The following is a 21,043-nucleotide window of genomic DNA, read 5'->3' on the forward strand; positions in this document are numbered from 1 at the left end:
CAGCGCACTGGCCAATCGGGAGCCGGCGCTGGCGCCCCGGAGCCAATCAGCGCGCGGCCGCGGACTGGCGGGAGACTTGACCGCAGCCCGCCCCTAGTGGGCGGCCCCAGGGACCCGGCCGGCTCGCGTCACCAGGACGACTGGCCCCGCCCCGGCCGCTGCGTATAAAAAGCCGGGGCGCGCCTTCGGGCCCTACACTGTGGGACGATGGAGGTCCCCGGCCGAGGTCCCCCAGGCGAGGCTCCCTGGAAGAAGCTATCTAAGGAGGTAGGCGGGTTGCAGGGGGCGGCTGGGGCCGAGCAGTGCAGCGCGGAGATTAGATGCAGTTCCAAGAGGGGCGCTTAGGAGCCCACGGACCGACCACTCTCCAGGGCGCCGTTGAGCACCTGTGTGCCTGCTCCGAAAGCTTTAGCACCCTGATCTAATTTGCTTCCTGCCACAGGCAGGCTTCGGTGAGCCTGGTTTTAAGGGTAGAGAAAACCGAAGCTGTGCTAATATCCATAAAGGGGGGCCACAGTTCCCGACCTTGACCTGAGGTTCCACAATTCGGATGGAGGATGTGCCAGATGGTGAGGATGCAGAAAGGCTGCTCTTTACTGCACCGTGGTCGTGAGGGCTAGAAACCACACAGGCAAAGCCCTTAATATGATTATCACTCAACTATAATTTCCTAACTAGTTTCCCTGCATTTCAGTTTGTTTGTTTGTTTGTTTGTTTTTTCTGAGATTCTCAGATACATCTGAGATACATCTGAGAATCTGATAAGTTACGCATACTGCCCCCAAGAAATCCCATTCTCTGTCTCTGTCACACACACACACATGCCAGCAATACCAGAGGACTCTCAGAAACCCATTGCATTATTGTAATCATACGTAACAACAGTGAAGATGATGATCAAACTCACAGTGTGTGTCAGGGACGGTTGTAAAGGCCCTACAGGGCCCGATTGTACAGATCTAAAGAATACTGGCCAAGAATCTCGTTCAACTGGAGGAGGCAGTAACCCACACTTGAATGGTTAGTTTTACTTCATTTACATGCCTTATGTCCTTCAACCTTGTGAGGCTACTATTACGCTCATTGTAGAGAGGTCTGAGACCCAGAGAGTGTAAGTGAGTTGCCCAGAGTAAAACAGCCTATAAGTGTTGGAGCTTGGATGGCACTCAACCCATCTGACTCCAGAGTCCAAAACCCTTCCATGAAGCCACCCCGTCTTCAAATTTCCCATTTTAGACTTCACTCTTTCTCCTTGCCTTTGAGCTCTTTCTCCAAAATCTGGTTCCTTGTTGTTCTCTGCATTAAGTCTGAGCGTCTTAGCCTGACATCTGAGGCCCTGTCCCCCAGCCCCAGCTTCCCGGCCTCACCTCTGTGTCTCAGCAGTCTGGCCCATCAGCATTTCCAAACTGATCTTTGATCTTCCTCCCTCCTGACCTCTGTTTCTTTGCTGTGACTCCTGCAATCGGAATCCTGCCCCCTCAGGGGCGCCTGGGTGGCTCATTCAGTTGAGCGTCCAACTCTTGTTTTCAGCTCAGGTCATGATCTCAAGGTTGTGGGCTCGAGCCTCGTGTCCAGCTGTACACTGACTGGGGGATCTGCTCAGGATTCTCTCCCACTCCCGCTGCCCCGCCCCCTGCTTGTATACTCTCTTGCTCTCTCTCTCTCTCAAAATAAATGAATAAATTCTTAAAAAAAAAAGGAATCATACCCACTCGGAGAAGATCAGCTCCATGTCACTTTCTCTGCAGTGCCCCCCCCCCAACTCCCTGGCCTCCAGTAGTAGGAGGGGTGCCCACAAGTGGCATTAACCAGGACACATTTATGGCACCTCATCTCCCCTTTAAGGCTGTCCACTAGTTAAAGCATGACCATTGCTCTAGACCACGAGTCTGAGAGCACCCGCTGTGTTGTATTTGAAGTACCTAATTAATTGGTGTGGGGGGAGAATGGGGTGCGGGTGACCAGGCTGGAGACTGGAGGGGCTTAAAGGAAGCTGAGGGCATCTGTGGAGCCTGAGATATTGGGGAGGGAGCTTCTCAAGGCAGAGAGGAGCATCCAGACATTTGGAGGGGTGGGGGCACAGTATGGAGAACAAAGGTCTTACGCAGCCTTCTGCCTGTGTTCCGTAGGAGTTGGAGAATCAGTACAGCCCCAGCAGATGGGTCATCCGACAGGGAGCCGAGGAGACCCTGAGGACCTACTCACACATAGGAGACGAGGGTACTGGGGGCCCTCTCCATGGCTGCCATGGGTGGACTTTAGCAGGTGGCAGTGGTTCAGAATGCTGGGGGCAGGAGGAGGCTCTCAGGGCGATTCCCAAAGTCCAGGCACTGTGCAAGCCTCGTTGGCTCAGGGCCAGGCACCCAGGAGCCCTCGCCGCAGGATGGCTGGAGGCAGGAAACGCCCCACAGACCGTGATCCACCTCCTCTCCTGCTCAGCCAACTATGCCCAGGCCCATTAGGCAATGTACCACAGTGTCACAGTGAGGTGGAATGAAAAACAGGAAGGCCTCCCCCTTGGCCGCTGAACATTCAATGTGGACGCTATTTGTAAGAAGCAAAGAAGACTTTGTTTCTTTCAAGAAATCAGGGCTTGGGAACCTGTAAGCTAGTGGAGAAGTCTCAAGGTGAATTCCCATTTCTATCCCGTATCGCCAGAGTGTCATACCACGATCTTAACACTCAGTGAGGTATTTGTGCTGGATTGGGGAAGGAGGCTCCTTGGAGGAAGTGTGAGAAAGCAGCCAGCCCACTCCCCTCAGCAGGGAAAATTGGATGTTGGCAAATCTTCATTTCAGCAGACTGAACAGAGCTCTCAGAGTTGGTTCTCTAAACTGAGATAACCCAGGGGCGCCTGGGTGGCTCAGTTGGTGAAGCGACTGCCTTCGGCTCAGGTCATGATCCTGGAGTCCCTGGATCGAGTCCCACATCGGGCTCCCTGCTCGGCAGGGAGTCTGCTTCTCCCTCTGACCCTCCCCCCTCTCATGTGCTCTCTCTCATTCTCTCTCCCTCAAATAAATAAATAAAATCTTTAAAAAAAAAAAAAAAACAATAAACTGAGATAACCCAGCTGGAGGAACAGGCTCATGGGAGTTCATTCCAGCACATACCGGCATCCTCCCTGTCCCAAGAGAGGTGGAGTGGAGTTGTGTCCTGGGCTCTTCAGAGTCCTCTGCTGGGCCCAGCCCTGTGCCAAATACATGGCTTTCTGGTCAATAAATTTGAGTGTGCAGTGAAACCTGCATGAGCTTGTAGAAAACCTATTTTTTAAAAAGATTTTATCCATTTATTTGAGAGAGAGAGCGAGAGACAGCATGAGCAGGGGGAGGGGCAGAGGCAGAGGGAGAAGCAGGCTCTCCGCGAAGCAGGGAGCCCGATGCGGGGCTCAATCCCAGGACCCTGTGATCACCACCCGAGCTGAAGGCAGACACCCAACTGACTGAGCCGCCCAGGTGCCCCAAAAACCTATTTGTCTATCTTAATTGTCTTGAGGGAGAGAAGAGCTGTCCCCATTGAGAAAGTGAGTCACTCATAAGGGGCAAGAGCTAAGAAGAGCGTGCTGCCCATTGCCCTCAGAGCCCCCCATTAGTGATTGCTCTCATATCGTGGACAGCTTTAAGCTCACATTCCACTAGCCTTCCTGTTTTCAGTGCTGCAGTTGGCCCAGAGGAGCTGCAAGTGCCATTGACCCATTTCATGGATGCAGAACATGAGGTGCCACTGACCCATTTCATGGATGCAGAACATGAGCCCAATAGCAGGGGGCCATTAGGGCCAGGTGAATGCACAAGAGCCATGTCCATGCAGGGCTGGAGTCTGTCTCTATTTAAAATGTTGACATTTTTTTGTTTTTTTTTTTTTTAAGATTTTATTTATTTATTTGACAGAGAGAGACAGCGAGAGAGGGAACACAAGCAGGGGGAGTGGGAGAGGGAGAACAGGCTTCCCGCTGAGCAGGGAGCCAGATGTGGGGCTCAATCTCAGGACCCTGGGTTCATGACCTGAGCCAAAGGCAGATGCTTAACGACTGAGCTGCTCAGGTGCCCCTAAAATGTTGACATTTTGGTGGCCATGGACATTTAGCATTACTTTTGATTTAAAATATGTTCATATTGGGGCACTTGGGTGGCTCAGTCATTAAGCGTCTGCCTTTGGCTCAGGTCATGATCTCAGGGCCCATGGGATCTAGCCCCGCATTGGGCTCCCTGCTCAACGGGAAGCCTGCTTCTCACTCTCCCACTCCCCCTGCTTGCGTTTTCTCTCTTGCTGTCTCTCTCTCTCTGTCAAATAAATAAATAAAATCTTTTAAAAAATAAAATAAAATATGTGTGTATATATATTGCATTTAAATATTATTTCTCTTTGGGGCACCTGGGTGTCTCAGTCAGTTGAGTGTCCAACCAAGATCAGGTCTTGATCTCAGGGTCCTGGGTTCAGGCTCCACATTGGGCTCCATCCTGGACGTATAGCCTACCTTAAAAAACCTTTTTTTTTTTAAATAAAATATTATTTATCTTTGTATTGGTCAGCTTGGTCTGCCATAACAAAAGGCTTCAACAATAAGAATCTATTTCTCACAGTTCTGGAGGCTGGGAAGTCCAAGACCAAGGTGCTGGCCCGTTTGGTTCCCTGGTGAGAGTCCTCTTCCTGGCTTGCAGACTGCTGCCTTGTCCATGTGTCCTCACGTGGCAGAGAGAGAGGGAGAGAGAGAGGGAGAGCCCTGGTCTTTGTTCCTCTTCATATAAGGCCGCTAATCCCACGACAGGGGCTCCATCCTCATGACCCCATCCAAACCTAATTACCTCCCAAATAGTCTCCTGCCAAGCCAGAAAGCCTCTCCCCAAAGGACAGAGAGAGAAAGAAGATGTGCTATTATGGAATAAGGGTTAAGCCAAACTGTGACATACACCACAGGCAAGCCACTAAAGACACCAGAAAGAAACGTCACCCTTTTAGACAGGCAGGCAGATACACCGCATCACAGAACAGATAAACCTGTTCTCAAGATAAATGGTACCTATGCTCAAGCAAGAGAGCCCGACAGCGCCACACTGGTTCTTCCACAGTCCACCTGGCAATTAGGGTGGCCACCTGTGCTTGCGAGTTGCCTTTCTCCAGAGGAAAAAGAAAACTTCTCATCTCTTCACGACAAGAGGTCGTTTTGTAACTTGGGAGCCAGGCACCTGCAGAAGTTAGGCTCCTGCCCTCCCATGGAATCTGGGGGTAGGGGTCCTGGCTTCCTTGATGACTACATTTCAAAGAGATGGCTCCCCCAGTCCTGGAGGGAAACATTCCTAGGTTGTATAACTGGCAAGAGACTCCTTTAGCTTTTAAAAATATTTACATACACCTCAAAGGGGTAGAGAAAGGATTTACAATGAGTTTCCCAAAATAAATGCTCTAAGAAAAGGGAGGGAGGAAGCTCTCTTTTCCTTTTCTGAGCCAGGGAGACTTCAAAAAAAAAAAAAATGTTTTTCTTACTTTTGATTTATATTCACCCTTACAGCCATTGACCTATTAACCTGCAGTGAGGGATGTTCTGCTCTAAGGAGTAGATGACCTTTATCTGCCATGAAGACCTGGCCTTGCTAAGGTTGGGCGCACAGAGACTGCTGAGTAAGCATGGGCAGAGAGCAGAGAGGGGCTGGGAGGGTCAGATTTTCAGAACTATTTCCTCTATCAGTTTTAAACTTGTTTTACCAAGACTCTTAGGACTGATACATCGTACACTAAATGAAGGCTGGGTGGATGCATGGATGGATGAATAGGTAGGTAGGTAGGTAGGTAGAGATGTGCTGAACCGCTGTCTGAGCTCCCTGCCTCTGTGAGCTTCCTGCAGCAGTGTCCCCCAAACCACGTCCACCAGTGAGGTGGGTGGAGCATCGTCCCCCAAACCACGTCCACCAGTGAGGTGGGTGGAGCCTCGTGACTGACAGCCTCTGGTAAGGACCAGATCTCCGAGGGCCCCTCCTTTCTTCGCAGGCTCCGATCTTGGGCTTTTTTCTCTCCACCAGAAAAGTGAAAGGAAGAATACAAAGGCACAAAAGATACAAGCCCCGATTTTGTTTGACTGTGCTACAGGACGCGTGACATAAAATGTACCACTTTAACCATCTTAAAGTGCACAATTCGGTAGCATCTAGAATGTTCACGATTCGGGCAACCACCTACCTCTGCCTAGTTCCAAATCATTTTCCTTATCCCAGAAGGAGACCTCCTACCATTAAGCAGTCATTCTCTATTTCTCCCCTCCAGCTGTTTTCTGTCTCTATGGATTTACCTATTCTGGACATTTCGTATGAATGGAATCATACATGTGTGGCCTTTTGCATCTGGCTTCTTCTCCTTGGCTTAATGTTTGAAGGTCCATCCCTGTTGTATAATTCCTCTGGCTACTTCATGTCTTCATCGTGTGGACATGCCACCTTTTGTTTATCCATTCATTCACTGACAGACATTTGGGCTGTTTCCACCGTTTGGCAATTGTAAATAGGGCTGCTATGGACATTGGAGTACAAGTTTTTGTTTGAAAGCCCCGATTTCTTATTTAGTCCAATAGACAAAGCCGTTCTACGAAACTGCATATATTCTAAATGCTTACTTTTGCTTTGCATACTTAGCTCATCAAGGACCAGTAGCAAACAGGCTGGGGCTCCCAGTACCCACACAGCCCACTTTAAGTAGCTCTGCTCTGAACCATCGTGGCTGTTTTTAGGTAACAATTGTTATCTTATTACAAAAGGAGCATATTCCTACTAAAAGGGATTTTAAAAATAAAACCATCCATGATTCCACCACCTATTGTTAACTAGAGGGTGGCTGATGGGACCCTGCCTTCTCTTGAACTGCGGCCACGGCATGTAATAAACCCTTGGTCTTCGGCCTTCTGGGACTGTCTGGTCTCCCTGCCCCGTGCTTGCATAAGTCTCTAGGGGCTCTGGTCACCACTTCCCCTAATTCCCCTGACACATGCTCGGGATGGGTCCACGGACTTGGTGTTTCTGTCTGTAACAGTTTGGACACTTTCAGTTGCAAATAATAGAAACTCAATTTTTGCATTATCAAAAAAGGAAGTTTTAGTACAGTTGATTCATTGAAGCCCTCCTGTGGTTCCTGTCTCGGGGGTTCAGGGACTGGGGGGCTGGTGGCATGCACACTTGGGGGGAGGCTGCAGCCCCTGCCCCCAGCTACCCACCATCAACCACTGGGCCGACTCCTGCAGACATACAGTCCCTCTTTCACAGGGTCACCTGAGGTTTTTAATATCTGAGGGAGACGTGTGCATGATAGGGAATATCTACAGCTGCTTGCTCTGATTGCTCTTCAATTTAGAACACAAATTTCATGGTCTTTTTCTTAGTTCTGGCACAAAATGAATCCATTTGGTCCATGTATTCCTTTACAAGCGCTTGGGAAAAACAGATCGCTATCTTTTGATGAACCCACTCTGTTGATGCGCTTGTCGGGCACGAGCCTCTTCACACTGTGCTGGCAAGAGGGCAGTAGGCAGTGGGCTCAAAATGACCAATTTTCCGGTCCAGAAATCCCACTGCTGAGAGTGCTTCCTTCAGACCCCTGCACACAGTGGGACGTGTGCACAGGGTTTTTCGCGACAGGGCTATTCGCGACAGGGTTGTTTGGGATGCCTCTCAGCAGAGGACTGCTTCATCGTGTGCTGATCCCTTCGGGGAATATTTACTGGGTGCCTGACGTGCGCTGGTCACTCATTTTGTGCATGGGATAGATCATTGAGCAAAACAGAAAAAACCCCGCCCGTGTATCATTGGGAATCTTTTTCTTTTTTCTCTTCTTATTTTATTATTGAAGGACAGTTGACATACAATGATATATTAGTTTCAGGTGTGCAACATAATGATTCCACAGCTCTATACATGACTCAGGGCTCATCATGAGAAGAATAGTCACCATCTGTCACCATCCAGTGTTACCACAATGCCATTGACTGTTTGCTCCATGCTATCCTTTGTTGTGCTTCTTAATGGGGCAAGGGGGACATGATAGACCATGAACTTAAGACAGAAGTAGATGCCATTGTCTGTTAGAAGGGGCAAGTGCTCTGGAGGATACAGAGCTGGTGATGGGGATGGTGGACGGTGGGTGGTAGGGTGGTCAGGGTCAGTTCCTAGAGGAAGGGGAGCAGGGGGGGAGTTGGTATTGTAGAGTCCTGGGACTTTTGGGGTGGTGTGTGAGCTGTTGTGGACTGAATCTTTGTGTCCTCCCCAAATTCCCATGTTGAAGCCTTTACCCCCTAGTGTGGCTCTATTTGCAGATGGGGCTCTAAGGGGGTAAATAAGGTTAAATGAGGTCGGAAGGGTGGGGTCCTGACCTAGCTGGATTCTTAGAAGAAACAACTGAGGGCTTGCCTCCCCAGAGAGGGAGAGAGCTCCACAGGCTCACAGGGAAGTGGAGTATATGCACACAATGAGGAGTGTGGGTCCAAGGGAGGGTCTTCCCCAGACACCAGCCCTGCTGGCACCCTGATCGAGGCCTTCCAGGCTCCAGAACTGTGGGAAGTAAACATCCAGAGCTTAAACCCCGCACGCTCCAGTATTTTGGCAAGCAGCTGGAGCCAACTAAGACAGGAGCCCTGGATGGATTTGAGCCTTAGAGTGAAAGGGCATCTTGCATGGGTCGCTGGTGCACACCTGTACTTGAGGGCATTTGGTGGAAGCAGGAGAATTTCCTGATGATGGGATGTGGTTTGTTTGGCTGTGTAACTGGTTACGTGACTGGTTACCTGAATTAACATGCAGCCATAGGATGAAATATTAAGAATGGTCTTTAGGGTCACCTGGATGGCTCAGTGGTTTGGGTGTCCGACTCTTGATTTTGGCTCAGGTCGTGATCTCAGGGTCATGGGATTGAGCCCCGTGTCGGACTCCACACTCAGCAGGAAGTCTGCTGGAGATTCTCTCTCTCCCTCTGCCCTCCGCCCCCCCCCCCACGCTGTCTCTCTCTAAAATAAATCCAAAAAAAAAAGAATGGTCTTTTAAAAAGGAAAGAACAGGAAGCTATGTACTAATTGGGAAAACTCTCCAAGAAATATTAAGTGAAATGTATTTAATATGCTGCCATTTGGATGAAAGATTGGGAGGGTCTACATCCATATTAATAATGGTGGTCACCATGGCAGGGGGTAGGGGAAGCAGGCGGGTGAGAGTCGGAGAGGCAATATTTCACTGAAAAGCCTTTTGTGTGTTGTTTAACCATACAAACATACTATTTCTCTGTAAGAAAATTTAATAGCATTCTTGTATTTCTTAAATTAATGTTCATAACTGAGTTAGCCCATAATTTTCACAGATTAAATCCCCTCTAAACATTTAAACACAATTTATACAATGTGATTACATTCTTTTTTTTTTTTAAGATGTTATTTATTTATTTGACAAGAGAGACACAGAGAGAGAGGGAACACAAACAGGGGGAGTGGGAGAGGGAGAAGCAGGCTTCCCACTGAGCAGGGAGCCCGATGCGGGGCTCGATCCCAGGACCCTGGGATCATGACCTGAGCCGAAGGCAGACGCTTAACGACTGAGCCACCCAGGCGCCCCTACATTCTTCTTTTTTTAAGATTTGTTTATTTACTTATTTAGAGAGAGAGTGTGCACACAAGTTGGGGGGGGAGCAGAGGGAGAGGAAGAGAAAATCCTCAAGCAGACTCCCTGCTGAGTGTAGAGCCCCATGCAGGGTTTGATCCCATGACCCATGAGATCACAACCTGAGCCAAAATCAAGAGTCGGCTGCTCAACCAACAGAGCCACCCAGGTGCCCCATCTGTAATTACATTCTTCTTTTTTTTTTTTTTTAATTTGAGAAAGAGAGAGAAGGGGTGAAGGGTAGAGGGAGAGGGAGAAGCAGGTTCCCTGCTGAGCAGGGAGCCCAACATGGGGCTCGATCCCAGGACCCTGGAATCATGACCTAAGCCGAAGGCAGATGCTTAACAGACTGAGCCACCCAGACACCCCTAAACACTTCAGATTATAATCACAAATGCAATAGGTCTGATTCACTGAAAGTCTCTAATAGATGCATTCTGTTAAGTGTCCCACAGAGTGGTCTGTGCCCAGTGTGGTGCATGGACACACGGGGAGCCTGTTTTGTTCTGGTCGTTAGACCCTTGCAGGAGTCCCACATCAGGCCTTCTGAGCAGTTGGTCGCTTGAAGCATTAGGAGATGGGAAGTCTCCGCCTACCCCTCTGCAGGAGAGGGAGCAGGGACCCACAGTACATAGCATGGCACATCTCTCTCCTAAGAAAACTTTCCTTCTCTTGTCCCCTCACTCCAAGGATGGGGGGGGGGGTGGCGTGCAGTAGACGTGATCGGTGATGGCAAAACTGGCAAAGGCAGCATGGTCCCTGGTTTTGGCATGAGGGAAACCGGGCTTCTACCATCATTTTTGTTGCTCTTGGCCTTGAGCAGCCCAGCCGAAATGCAGACAGCCCATTTTAACAGTTTATGCACACTTGCCTAAACACACTTTATGCAAACTATCTCTACATACTGAGTTTGCCCCTTCTGGAGTTGCAGGATCATCCAGCCCAGAGGAGCACTGTTTTCCTTTTGGGTCCACCACTGCGGCCACCAAGGTTGGGGACCTGGGCACTTCTGGGGACGTGGATCCCAAATTCACGTCTCTCCCCACCAACTTCAGTATCAGAAGGACCACACTGATCATGCCAAATGCTATTTACGCAAACTGTTTTGCTCTTTACATCATGAAATACTCATCCATTTCCTTTTCAATTAATGTGTTTGGGGTCCTATTTATGCAATCTTTGTCTATCCCAAGATCATGAAGATCGCCTATTCTCTTTTCCAAGAGCTCTGTTGTCCTCTCCTTCATGTTTAGATAGTCCATCGGGAACTGATCTGGTGTGGTGTGAGGTAGGGATCAAGAAACTTCTTTCATTTGGATATTCAGTTGACCCAGCACTGCTTATTTATCACACAATCTTCTTTTTTTTTTTTTTAGATTTTTTAAAAATTTATTCATTTGAGACAGAGAGAGACAGAGAGAGCATGAGCAAGGGAGAAGGAGGCAGAGGGAGAGGGAGAAGCAGGCTCCCCACTGAGCCAGAAGCCCAATTCGGGGGCTCAATCCCAGGACTCTGGGATCATGACCTGAGCTGAAGGCAGATGCTTAACCATCTGAGCCACCCAGGCACCCCATCACACAAGTTTACTACCTATCAAGTCCTGGGTGTACAGAGGTGGGTAAAGCAAAGCCCTTGTCTTCATGGTGAAGGCAACAGACAGGAAACAAGGGGAAAAATATATCAAGGGTGGTGAATGCCAGGCTACATGATAAAGCAGAGAAGGAGGATAGGCCATAATGTATTTGAGCAGCCTTCTATTATTACAGGTCACTCAGGCTGTGTCCAGTGTTTTGCTATTATAAATGGCATTACTGTGGGCATCTTTAAAACAAGTCTTTGGGAATATTTCTGATTATTTCCTTATTAAAACTATGTGGATAAGGACTTAGGCATCAGAGAGTATGAGATTCTTGGTATTTGATACATATTTCCAAGCTGCCCTTCAGAAGAGCTTACCAATTTACACTCTCCAGAGCCCAGTGTTGGAGGGAGCTAAGCTGCCTACGTTTCACTGATTTTGGGGTGAGCCCTCGGGGGACAGTGTGAACATGCAGACTCCCCTCCCACCCCACCCCTTCACCCGTGGTATTTAATTTCCCTAGCAATGCCCTTCCTCCTTTCTTCCCACCCAAGTCCTAGCCAATTTTCACATAATTCTGACCTCTCCCCTCCTGGCACTCAATTATATATTCATATTGTCTCATTATCTATTTATGTGAAGTGAGTTTAAATATTTTATTTATTTCTCAGAGAGAGAGGGAGAGAGAGAGAGAGTGCACTTGAACGGGGAGGGGCAGAGGGACAGGGAGAGGGAGAAAGAATCTGAACCAGACTCCGCACTGAGTGCAGAGCCCCACATGGGGCTCGATCCCGCCACCGTGAGATCATGACCTGAGCCGAAACCAAGAGTCAGACGCTTAACCAACTGAGCCACCCGCTCGCCCCTACTTGAAGTGAGTTTATATGGTGCTTCCCTAGAAGATTGTTTTTCCGAAGACTTGGACACGTTTATACTTCCTGGGGCATGGAGCCAAGTGTAAAGCGCACACGAAGCATGTACTAAAGCAGTGGCCAGAGTGGTGCCCTTCAGAACCGCAGCATACTCACTTCCAGACAGACTTGGGCAGATAGTATTGGTCCCACTTGGATGGGCCAGTCTGGTGTTGTTGTAACTGCACACCTGTGCGATGCTTCAGAACCCAGCACAGATGACCACAAGGACTTGGGGGAGCATCGTTCATGCACACGCTGCAGCCGGAGCTGACCAGTCCACCCGACGGGGCTTTCCACAGAAAGGTTTCTGCCTTAAATGAGATAGAAATCACTGCAGGTTGTGCTGATGGTGACTTGTCTGTTTCTCGAGACAGCCACCAAGAAGGCCCAGGCCACCAGGAGGAGCCTGCTGCATGTCCCCTACGGGGATGGTGAAGGGGAGAAACTGGACATCTACTTTCCCAGGGAAGTGTCTGCAGGTAGGTGGCCGGGCAGGCGGTCCCGCAGCAGAGCTCAGCTGGCCAGGCCACCTGGGCTCAGCCCCCATGCCTTTGTGTTTACAGCCTCACGTTTCTGTCTGTTCTTTCACGGAGGGTACTGGCAGAGTGGAAGGTGAGTCTGGAGTCTGGATGAGCAGGGAGAAAGGGAGATTCGTCTTGCCCTGGTGTACGAGTCCCCTGGGGTTGCTGCAACAGATGACTGCAAACTTGGTGGATTATCACAGAAACGCGTTCTCTCCCGGTTCTGGAGGCCAGAAGGCCGAGATCAGGGTGTGCTCAGGGCCGCACGTCGTCCCAAGGCTCCAAGGGAGAACCCGCTCCTGCCTCTTCCAGCTTCTGGGGGCTCTAGGTTTTCATTGGCTTTGGTTGCATCATTTCCATCTCTGCCTCCATCCTCGTGGGGCCCCCTTGGTGTCTGTGTGTCTGTGTCTCAGATCTCCCCTCCCCCTTCTCTCTTGGATGACCTCAACTCAGGATCCCTAATGACAGCTGCATAGACTCTATGGCCACATTCCCAGGTACTGAGGTTAGGATTTGGACCTATCTTTTGGGGGGGGACACTATTCGACCCACTATACCCGGTGAGAAGCATGTTCAAGCTACTCTCAGTCAGAAGGAAACCACAGTGACTAACCTTCCCAGCCTGCTCAGGACTGAGGGGTTTCCCAGGACATGAGGCTTTCAGTGGGAGAGTCCCCGGGGAAACCAGGTCAGCTTGTCACCTTAAGATAATCAGAGGGGTATTTGAGATCTTCAAGGACACTGTTGTTCCCTAGGATCTTACTAAGGAGCCTGCTATAGGATCTACCACCCCTCAAGCACAGTCATCTTCATAGCTAGATTTATAGCACCTTTACCCTTTGTCATGCAAAGCTCTCTACCCGTCTGATCTTCATTTCTCAAAGACAGCGCCTAAGAGAATTTAGATGTCCCCATTTTACAGGTGAGGAAAGCGGACTTAGAGGTTAAGTAAAGCCCCGGGGTTTCACAGCTAGCATGTGATAAGGTAAGGACAGCGCCTACCTTCTTCCTTACACTACATGGAACCAGAGAGGGGTGGAGCCCTGGGCGGAAAGGACATGGAAGCAGCCTGGTGGCCCAGGTGCCTCCAGTTGTCACATCTTTGTCTCTTTCCACAGTAAAGACACATCAGCCTTCATGGTCAACCCACTGACAGCACAGGGAGTGGCCGTGGTGGTCATGGCTTATGACCTTGCCCCCAAAGGTAATGAGGATGGTCCTGCAGGTTTGAAGGCTGCTGGGCTCTGGAGGGGAGAGAGCCCCCCACGAATCCTGACCCAGCTCCTGCTCTTCGTGCAGGTACCCTGGACCAGATGGTAGACCAGGTGACTCGAAGCATTGCATTTGTCCAGAAGCAGTATCCGTGCAATGAGTGGGTATCACTGCAGATTGTCCTTTTATCGGACACTGAGGGAGGACGGTGATTCAGCCCCTTGGACGCAGCCCAGCTGTCCCCTCTGGCCTGTGGAGCAGAAGGCAAATTGGGAGTCTTTGGTACTGGCCCGATGCATTAGGGAAACTGAAGGCGAATTGGGCTCTCTGCTCTGACCCAACCCAGGGGACTTTACCTGTGCGGGCACTCAGCAGGGGCCCACCTGGCTTCCATGATGTTCCTGACCAACTGGACCAAGCATGGAGTCACACCCAACCTCAAAGGTTTTCATGGGATTGCAGGTTTGGCTGGACAGCCATCACCCTCCCCAGATGGTCTGCACCCGGGGCACAAAATCCCAACAGCCACGGAGGGCTTGACGTGGGGCTTTGAGCCCTGTGAAACAGGCCTGCTTTGTGTCTCTACCCCTGCCCTGGTCTTGCCCCTTTGGCCCTGGAGGCTGGGCTGGCCCCATATTGCCCCCCTCCCCAGGGCTGGCTTGAGGCCCAGTGTGGATGGAGTCTTGGCCCCACCTGCAGCCTGGCCCTCTGACTATTCTTCACCTTCACAGGCTTTTTCCTGGTAAGTGGGATCTATGACCTGGAGCCCATTGTGTATACCACTATCAACGCCCCTCTCCACATGACCTTGTGAGTCATTTGTCCCCTCCTCCCAGAGCTGAGCGTGAGCCTATCAGGGGGGCAAGGGGTGAAGTGCAGGCTTTTCTCTGTCCTGACCCACGCCTACCCTCTGTGTCAGGGAGGATGCTCAGAGGAACAGTCCCCAGCTGCTCCTGGAGGCGGCCGTGACGCGGCCCTCGGATCCAGCCTGCCACGTGCTGGTGACTGTGGGCCAACACGACTCCCCTGAATTCCACCGACAGTCCAGGGAATTTTATCAGGTACCCCCAGCACCCTGCCTCTGGCCAGAGGTTGAGGGTCCTGTGCTCTCATTACCTTCCTCTTTATTTCACCAAAAGGGACCCCAAGACCACGAGCCATTTATTCAACAAATACTTAGCGAGGGCCTAGTACATGCCCGGTGTGGTGTGGAGCTCCCCGACCCTGCTGTCTCCTGCTTTGCTCATTTCTCCACCCAGACACTGCGCCGAGGAGGGTGGAATGCCTCGTTTGAAGAAATCCATGATGTGGATCACTTTGAAATCATTTGGAACCTAACCCAGAAGGACTTCGTGCTCACCCAGGTGGGGCACATGCTTTCACTGTGGAGAGCGAGGTTGCCCCTGCACAGGAGAGGTGGGGAGGTGGGGAGCACGGAGGAGCCACTTTACTGGATCTTTGGCCTCCAGGAGGCTGGGATCCTGATGGTAAGAATTGAGTACCCCATTAGCTTCCTCTACTTCACCCCCTTCTGAAATGAGGTGAGCTGCAGAGTCTGCTGCGGGGCACACAGGTGGGAGCTGCATGGGGCTTGGTGTGGATGGGGACAGGCATCAATCTGGTGCAAGGAAAGGGTCAGCCTGTGTGTAAGCATAAAGCAAAGCCAACTCCGGATAGGAGAGGATGGATGGATTTGGTTCATTACAATTGTTACATGGAGAATCCTTTTAAAAATCAAACATTACAGGGGCGCCTGCCTGGCTCAGTTGGTGGAGCACATGACTATCGATCTCAGAGTCATTGAGTTGAAGCCCCACGTTGGGTGTAGAGATGACTTAAAAATAAAATCTTTTGGGCGCCTGGGTGGCTCAGTTGGTTGAGCAACTGCCTTCGGCTCAGGTCATGATTCTGGAGTCCCGGGATCGAGTCCCGCATCGGGCTCCCTGCTCGGCGGGGAGTCTGCTTCTCCCTCTGACCCTCCCCCCTCTCATGTGCTCTCTCTCATTCTCTCTCTCTCAAATAAATAAATAAAATCTTTAAAAAAAAATAAAAATAAAATAAAATCTTTTTAAAAATCAAATATTACAATTTTAATGCAGAGAATTCTTTTAAAAGCCAAAGAATAAACTGGGGGAAATATTTGCCACAGATTTGACAGATAAAGAATTACCAATACAGTTGGTTTTTTTTTTTTTCTGGGAAAGTGGGTACGTCATTAGCTTCACTTTTTAATCATCTGCCGCCTCAGTGAGGCTTTTAGAGCATTCAGTTTTAACTCACATAGTTAATATTCTTACTATATTAAAGAGCACTTTCAAATCAATAAGAACCATTTTTATTTCTATTTAGGAATAGATTACAAATAGAAAAAAAATGGACAAGGAATAAGGGATAATTTGAGAAAAAATATACATGGCCCGTAAACATGGGGGAAGATTAAATTATACTAGTGATCATAGAAATGTCACTTAGAAGGCCAGTCCTTTCCCACCTGTCATGGAAAATGTTCTAATGATAATTACAGCCAGCCCTGCTGGAGAGGTTGGGAAGGGCTCCTCTTGAGTTCTGCCGGTGGGACCACTGTCTGGTGATAGGGATCCAAACCCACTGGCCCAGTAATTCTGCTGCTTGAAATTTCTCTTCAGGATAATCAAGAAATGCACAAAGGTAGTCTTCGCAGCTTTATTAATACTCAAAACTTAGACACAGCTGACATGTCCCAGTGAGGTTAAATGATGACATAATTCAGTAACAGAATGAAGTTTGTAAAGATGAGTTAGGATACATCAAATTGTTTCGGATGTGAGAGCTAAAGCACAAAAAGAAGTGACCCAGCATATTCCCAGTTTAATAATACATCGACAGCTAGACGCTTGGAGGCATATGCATGTGTGTGAAAAAAACAATTACTAGTGGTGACACACAGGTGCATTTTAAAACACGAACACATATTACTCTTCTTTTTTTAACTGGGGGAAAAACAAACACCCATAAGTGGCATCTTCTCTTGAAAAACCTAAGAATCGGGGTCGTGAGTTCAAGCCCCATGTTGGGTGTAGCGATTACTTAGACTTTAGCCCTGGAGACTTTTTTTTTTTTTTTAAGATTTTATTTATTTATTTTGACAGAGAGAGAGACAGCGAGAGAGGGAACACAAGCAGGGGGGAATGGAAGAGGGTGAAGCAGGCTTCCCGCCGAGCAGAGAGCCCGATGCGGGGCTCGATCCCAGGACCCTGGGATCATGACCTGAGCCGAAGGCAGACGCTTAACGACTGAGCCACCCAGGCGCCCCGGCCCTGGAGGCTTTTAATTAGTAAATTTTTAATTAATTAATTAAAAAACTAATTTAATCAGGTTTAATTTAATTACATAAAAACGTAAACCCACTCTTAGCTCGTGGGTCAACAAAAGCACATATCGAGCCCAAGGTAAGTCTACGTATGGCTGGGGCCTTATTTAGGACACTTCAAAGGACAGGTGGGACTGGGCTGTCATTTTAAGTGACCCTTCGATGCCCAGGAATGCAGCCTGTCTCTTTCATCAGATTCCTCAAGAGAGAGTCTCACAAGAGCCTCTCCAAATCTGGGGCTCTTGTGTCTTTCCTTCCGGCTGCAGATGATTTTGAGAACAATCCTCCATGAGCACTGACGGCGCTGGAGTGTGCCCCCCCCACCCCCCGATGGTGAAGCTCCTCCACAGACCCCACACGCTTCCCCGTCCTGCCAGCCTCCCGCTCTCCCCATGCCCAGGAGCGCCTCTGTTTGCTCCGAACACCACTAAAAAAATCTCTTTCGCTGGCCTCGATGGAAGGATTCCAGGGAAGGTCCAGACCAGTCAACGCTGTGTGATGCCCAAGCTGCCTGGCCCCCTGCCTGCCGAGAGGGCATAACGAAAATGACAGCTCCTGGCGATAAGTAGACTTAGCTCCAGCTCAAAGTTTGCTGACCTTTTCGAAAGATTTTCTCAAACCAGCCTGTTCTGTCTTTCATGGCATTCTTTTGACCACTCTGTCCTGTCCTGAGGATTTCCCAGAGTGTCCTGGGACATAGCCTCGGGGCTGGCCCCTTCTGTGATGGGACGATGACATCCAGAGCCAGGACAAGATTCCTCTGCCCCCAACCCAGGGGTGTGTGCAATTCCCAAGCAGCCAGCCGTGTGCATCTACCACCCTCCCCACCCAGCACCCCTCCCCCACTCTGAATAACTGGCACTCCAAGTGTGATGGAGTATCCCAAAAATGAAGAATAGCCTAGACAGTCATCAGTTGGGGATGAGTACATCCAAGCAGCCAGCAGCCAACCACTATGTAGCCATGAGAAAGAGATCTGTTTACCGGGTGGGAAATCCCCCGAACATACTGTTATATGGCAAAAGCAAGATGCTCAGTGATACAACTTAGTACCATCTCAATGACTTTACACAATATACACCCACAAAAAGATGTTTTTCTCTGTGTGCCCACGTTTGTGCATGCAGGGGAAAGGCCCGGGAGGATCCACACCTAAGGCCTCTGCTCATGTCTGGGGAGTTTGCTTTATCTGTGTTCTTTGACTCTCAGGCTAAGAAGATAATGAATATTCAAATGTAGTATGTGATCTGAAGTGCTAAAATATTCAAAAAGCTTTCAGGATGCAGGCAAATGAGAGTGATATTATAGATGTAACTTGAATTTATTCTAGATCTTCAAAGGAAATGACTCACAAACTGTAGGACTTGATCTAACATTTGCAACAAATTCCGAATGAGACATCTCGCAGCTGCTGGTGGGGGAAACCCAAGCCTTCACCACACCTAGGTGGAGAATTGCCCCCTTAGGTTATGCCCTGTTAAGGCCAAATGCCTTAAAGTAAGCAAAAGACAGAACAAAAATGTGTTCGCCCCCTTGTGATCCTATTTTCATTAAAAAAAAAAGAATACATAAACGGGGCACTTGGGTGGCTCAGTAGGTTAAGCATCTGACTCTCAGTTTTGGCTCAGGTCGTGAGGGTCATGATTTCAGGGTCGTGAAATCCAGCCCTGAGTAGGGCTCTGCGCTCAGCCTTCTCTCTCTCCCTCTGTCCCTCCCCTGACTCATGCACTCTGTCTCTCTCTTTCTCAAATCTTAAAAAAAAAAAAAAAGATACAGGGTGGCACTTGGGTGGCTCAGTAAGTATTTGTCTTCTGCTCAGGTCATGATCTCAGGGTCATAGGATCGAGCCCCACCTTGGGCTCTCTGCTCTGTGGGGAGTCAGCTTCTCCTTCTGCCCACCACTCACCCTGATTGTGCTCTCTCTGTCAAATAAATAAATGTAATCTTTAAAAATAAATAAACATTTTAATTTAATATGCAACTTATAATAAATACACTGTGGACTGAATAACTATTTTTATGGCTTTTTAAAAATGGCGTCATAGGGGCGCCTGGGTGGCTCAGTTGGTTAAGCGACTGCCTTCGGCTCAGGTCATGATCCTGGAGTCTCTGGATCCAGTCCTGCATCAGGCTCCCTGCTCGGCAGGGAGTCTGCTTCTCCCTCTAACCCTCCCCCCTCTCATGTACTCTCTCTCTCATTCTCGCTCTCAAATAAATAAATAAATCTTTAAAAAAAATGGCGTCATGATTTCTTTTTTTATTCAAATATAATTAACATAACAGTGTTCTGTTTCAGGTGTACAATGTTAGGGTTCAGCAAGTGTTTACATTGCTCCCAGTGTTCATCTCGATGAGAGTGCTCTTAATCCCCCTTATCTATTTTGCTCATCCCCCCACCCACCTGCCCTCTAGCAACCACCAGTTTGTGTTCTGTATTTAAGAGCCTGGCTTTTTCATCTGTCACTTTTTTCCCCTCATGTGTTTTGTTTCTTAAACTCCACATATGAGTGGAATCTTACGCTTTTGTCGTTCTCTGTTGGACTTATTTTACTTAGCATAATACCCTCTCCGTCCATCCATGTTGTCACAAATAGCAAGATCTCATCCTTTCTATGGCTGAGTAATATTTCACTGTGTGTATATATCACATCTTCTTTATCCCTTCATCAGTCAGTGGACACTTGAGCTGCTTCCATATCTTGGCTATTGTAAATCATGCTGCAATAAACATCGGGGTGCATGCATCTTTTCGAAATGATTGTTTTCATTTTCTTTGGATAAATACCCAATAGTGGAATTGCTAGATCATACGTATTTCTATTTTAATTTTTTGAGGACACTCCATACTGTTTTCCACAGTGGCTGCACCAGTCTGCATTCCCACCAACAGTGCACAAGCGATCCTGTTTCTCCGCATCCTCTCCAACACTGGCTATATTTTGTGCTTTTTTATTTTAGACATTCTGACAGGTGTGAGGTGATATCTCATTGTGGCTCTAATTCGTATTTCTCTGATGATGAGTGATGCTCAGCATCTTTTCATGTGTCTGTTGACCATCTGTGTGTCTTCTTTGGAAAAACGTCTATTCAGGTCCACTGCCCAGTTTTTAGTCAAACAGTTGTTTTTCTTTGGTGTTGAGTTGTATAAGCTCATTATATAGATAACTATTAATGTTAAATTTCCTGATTTTAACAATTGTGCTGTGGTTATATGAAAGATGAAGTATTTAGGGGCAAAGAGGGATAATGCTTTCACCTTACTCTTAAATTGCTCAGGTAAAAAATATACATATATACACATACTATATATATATTCTCTCTCTATATATATACATATACATATACATATATGTGTGTGTATGGGCATCATGTAAACAGAAAATCTGGATAGAGTATACATGAGTATTCCTTGTACTATTCTTGCAAACTTTCTATAATTTAAAATAATACAATAAAGGGGCACTTGGCTGGCTTAGTCAGTAGACCATGCAACTCTTTATCTCAGGGTTGTAAATTCAAGCCTCTGGTCAGGTGTAAAGATTACTTAAAAATAAAATCCTTTAAAAAAATAATAAAATGATACAATAAAAAGTTTCCAGAGGCACCTGGCTTGCTCAAGTCAGTAGAGCGTGGTAGAGCATGGGATTCTTAATCTCAAGGTCATGAGTTTAAGCTCCATGTTGGGCGTGGAGCCTACTTAATTAAAAAAATTGTTTCCAAAATGTTGTGACATTAAAAGAATAGAAGCCAGCAGCCCACGTGGGGCTGGAGCACCGAGAAGTCCTCTTATTTCTGGCCTGCGGATGTGAGAGGCGCCACTCAGCCACCCCTGCATCTCGGGAAGTGAC

At 48.4% G+C, this 21,043-nt stretch overlaps 1 protein-coding gene across 1 annotated transcript; it reads left to right on the plus strand.

Moving 5' to 3' along the window:
* Nucleotides 1-207: 207 nt before the first annotated feature.
* Nucleotides 208-15,381, plus strand: AFMID (arylformamidase). The gene is made up of 9 exons (XM_064583335.1): nt 208-267; nt 2,130-2,220; nt 12,488-12,592; nt 12,677-12,725; nt 13,753-13,838; nt 13,934-14,006; nt 14,193-14,290; nt 14,578-14,656; nt 14,766-15,381. The coding sequence occupies exons 1-9, from the start codon at nt 208-210 to the stop codon at nt 15,379-15,381; spliced, it is 1,257 nt and encodes a 418-aa protein (XP_064439405.1).
* The last annotated feature ends 5,662 nt before the right edge of the window (nt 15,382-21,043 follow it).

Source organism: Mirounga angustirostris, unplaced genomic scaffold (genome assembly GCF_029215605.1).
Source record: "Mirounga angustirostris isolate CCGP_5_RB_7025 unplaced genomic scaffold, mMirAng1.0.hap1 SCAF_17, whole genome shotgun sequence".
In the NCBI taxonomy this organism is placed as follows: Eukaryota; Metazoa; Chordata; class Mammalia; order Carnivora; family Phocidae; genus Mirounga; species Mirounga angustirostris.

What these genes read in the sequence shown, in the direction of transcription:
- AFMID (XM_064583335.1), top strand. Translation starts at nt 208, where the DNA reads ATGGAGGTCCCCGGCCGAGGTCCCCCAGGCGAGGCTCCCTGGAAGAAG. An exon ending in TTATGACCTTGCCCCCAAAG is followed by an intron (nt 13,839 to 13,933) that starts GTAATGAGGATG and finishes CTCTTCGTGCAG; the next exon opens with GTACCCTGGACCAGATGGTA. An exon ending in AAGCAGTATCCGTGCAATGA is followed by an intron (nt 14,007 to 14,192) that starts GTGGGTATCACT and finishes GACCCAACCCAG; the next exon opens with GGGACTTTACCTGTGCGGGC.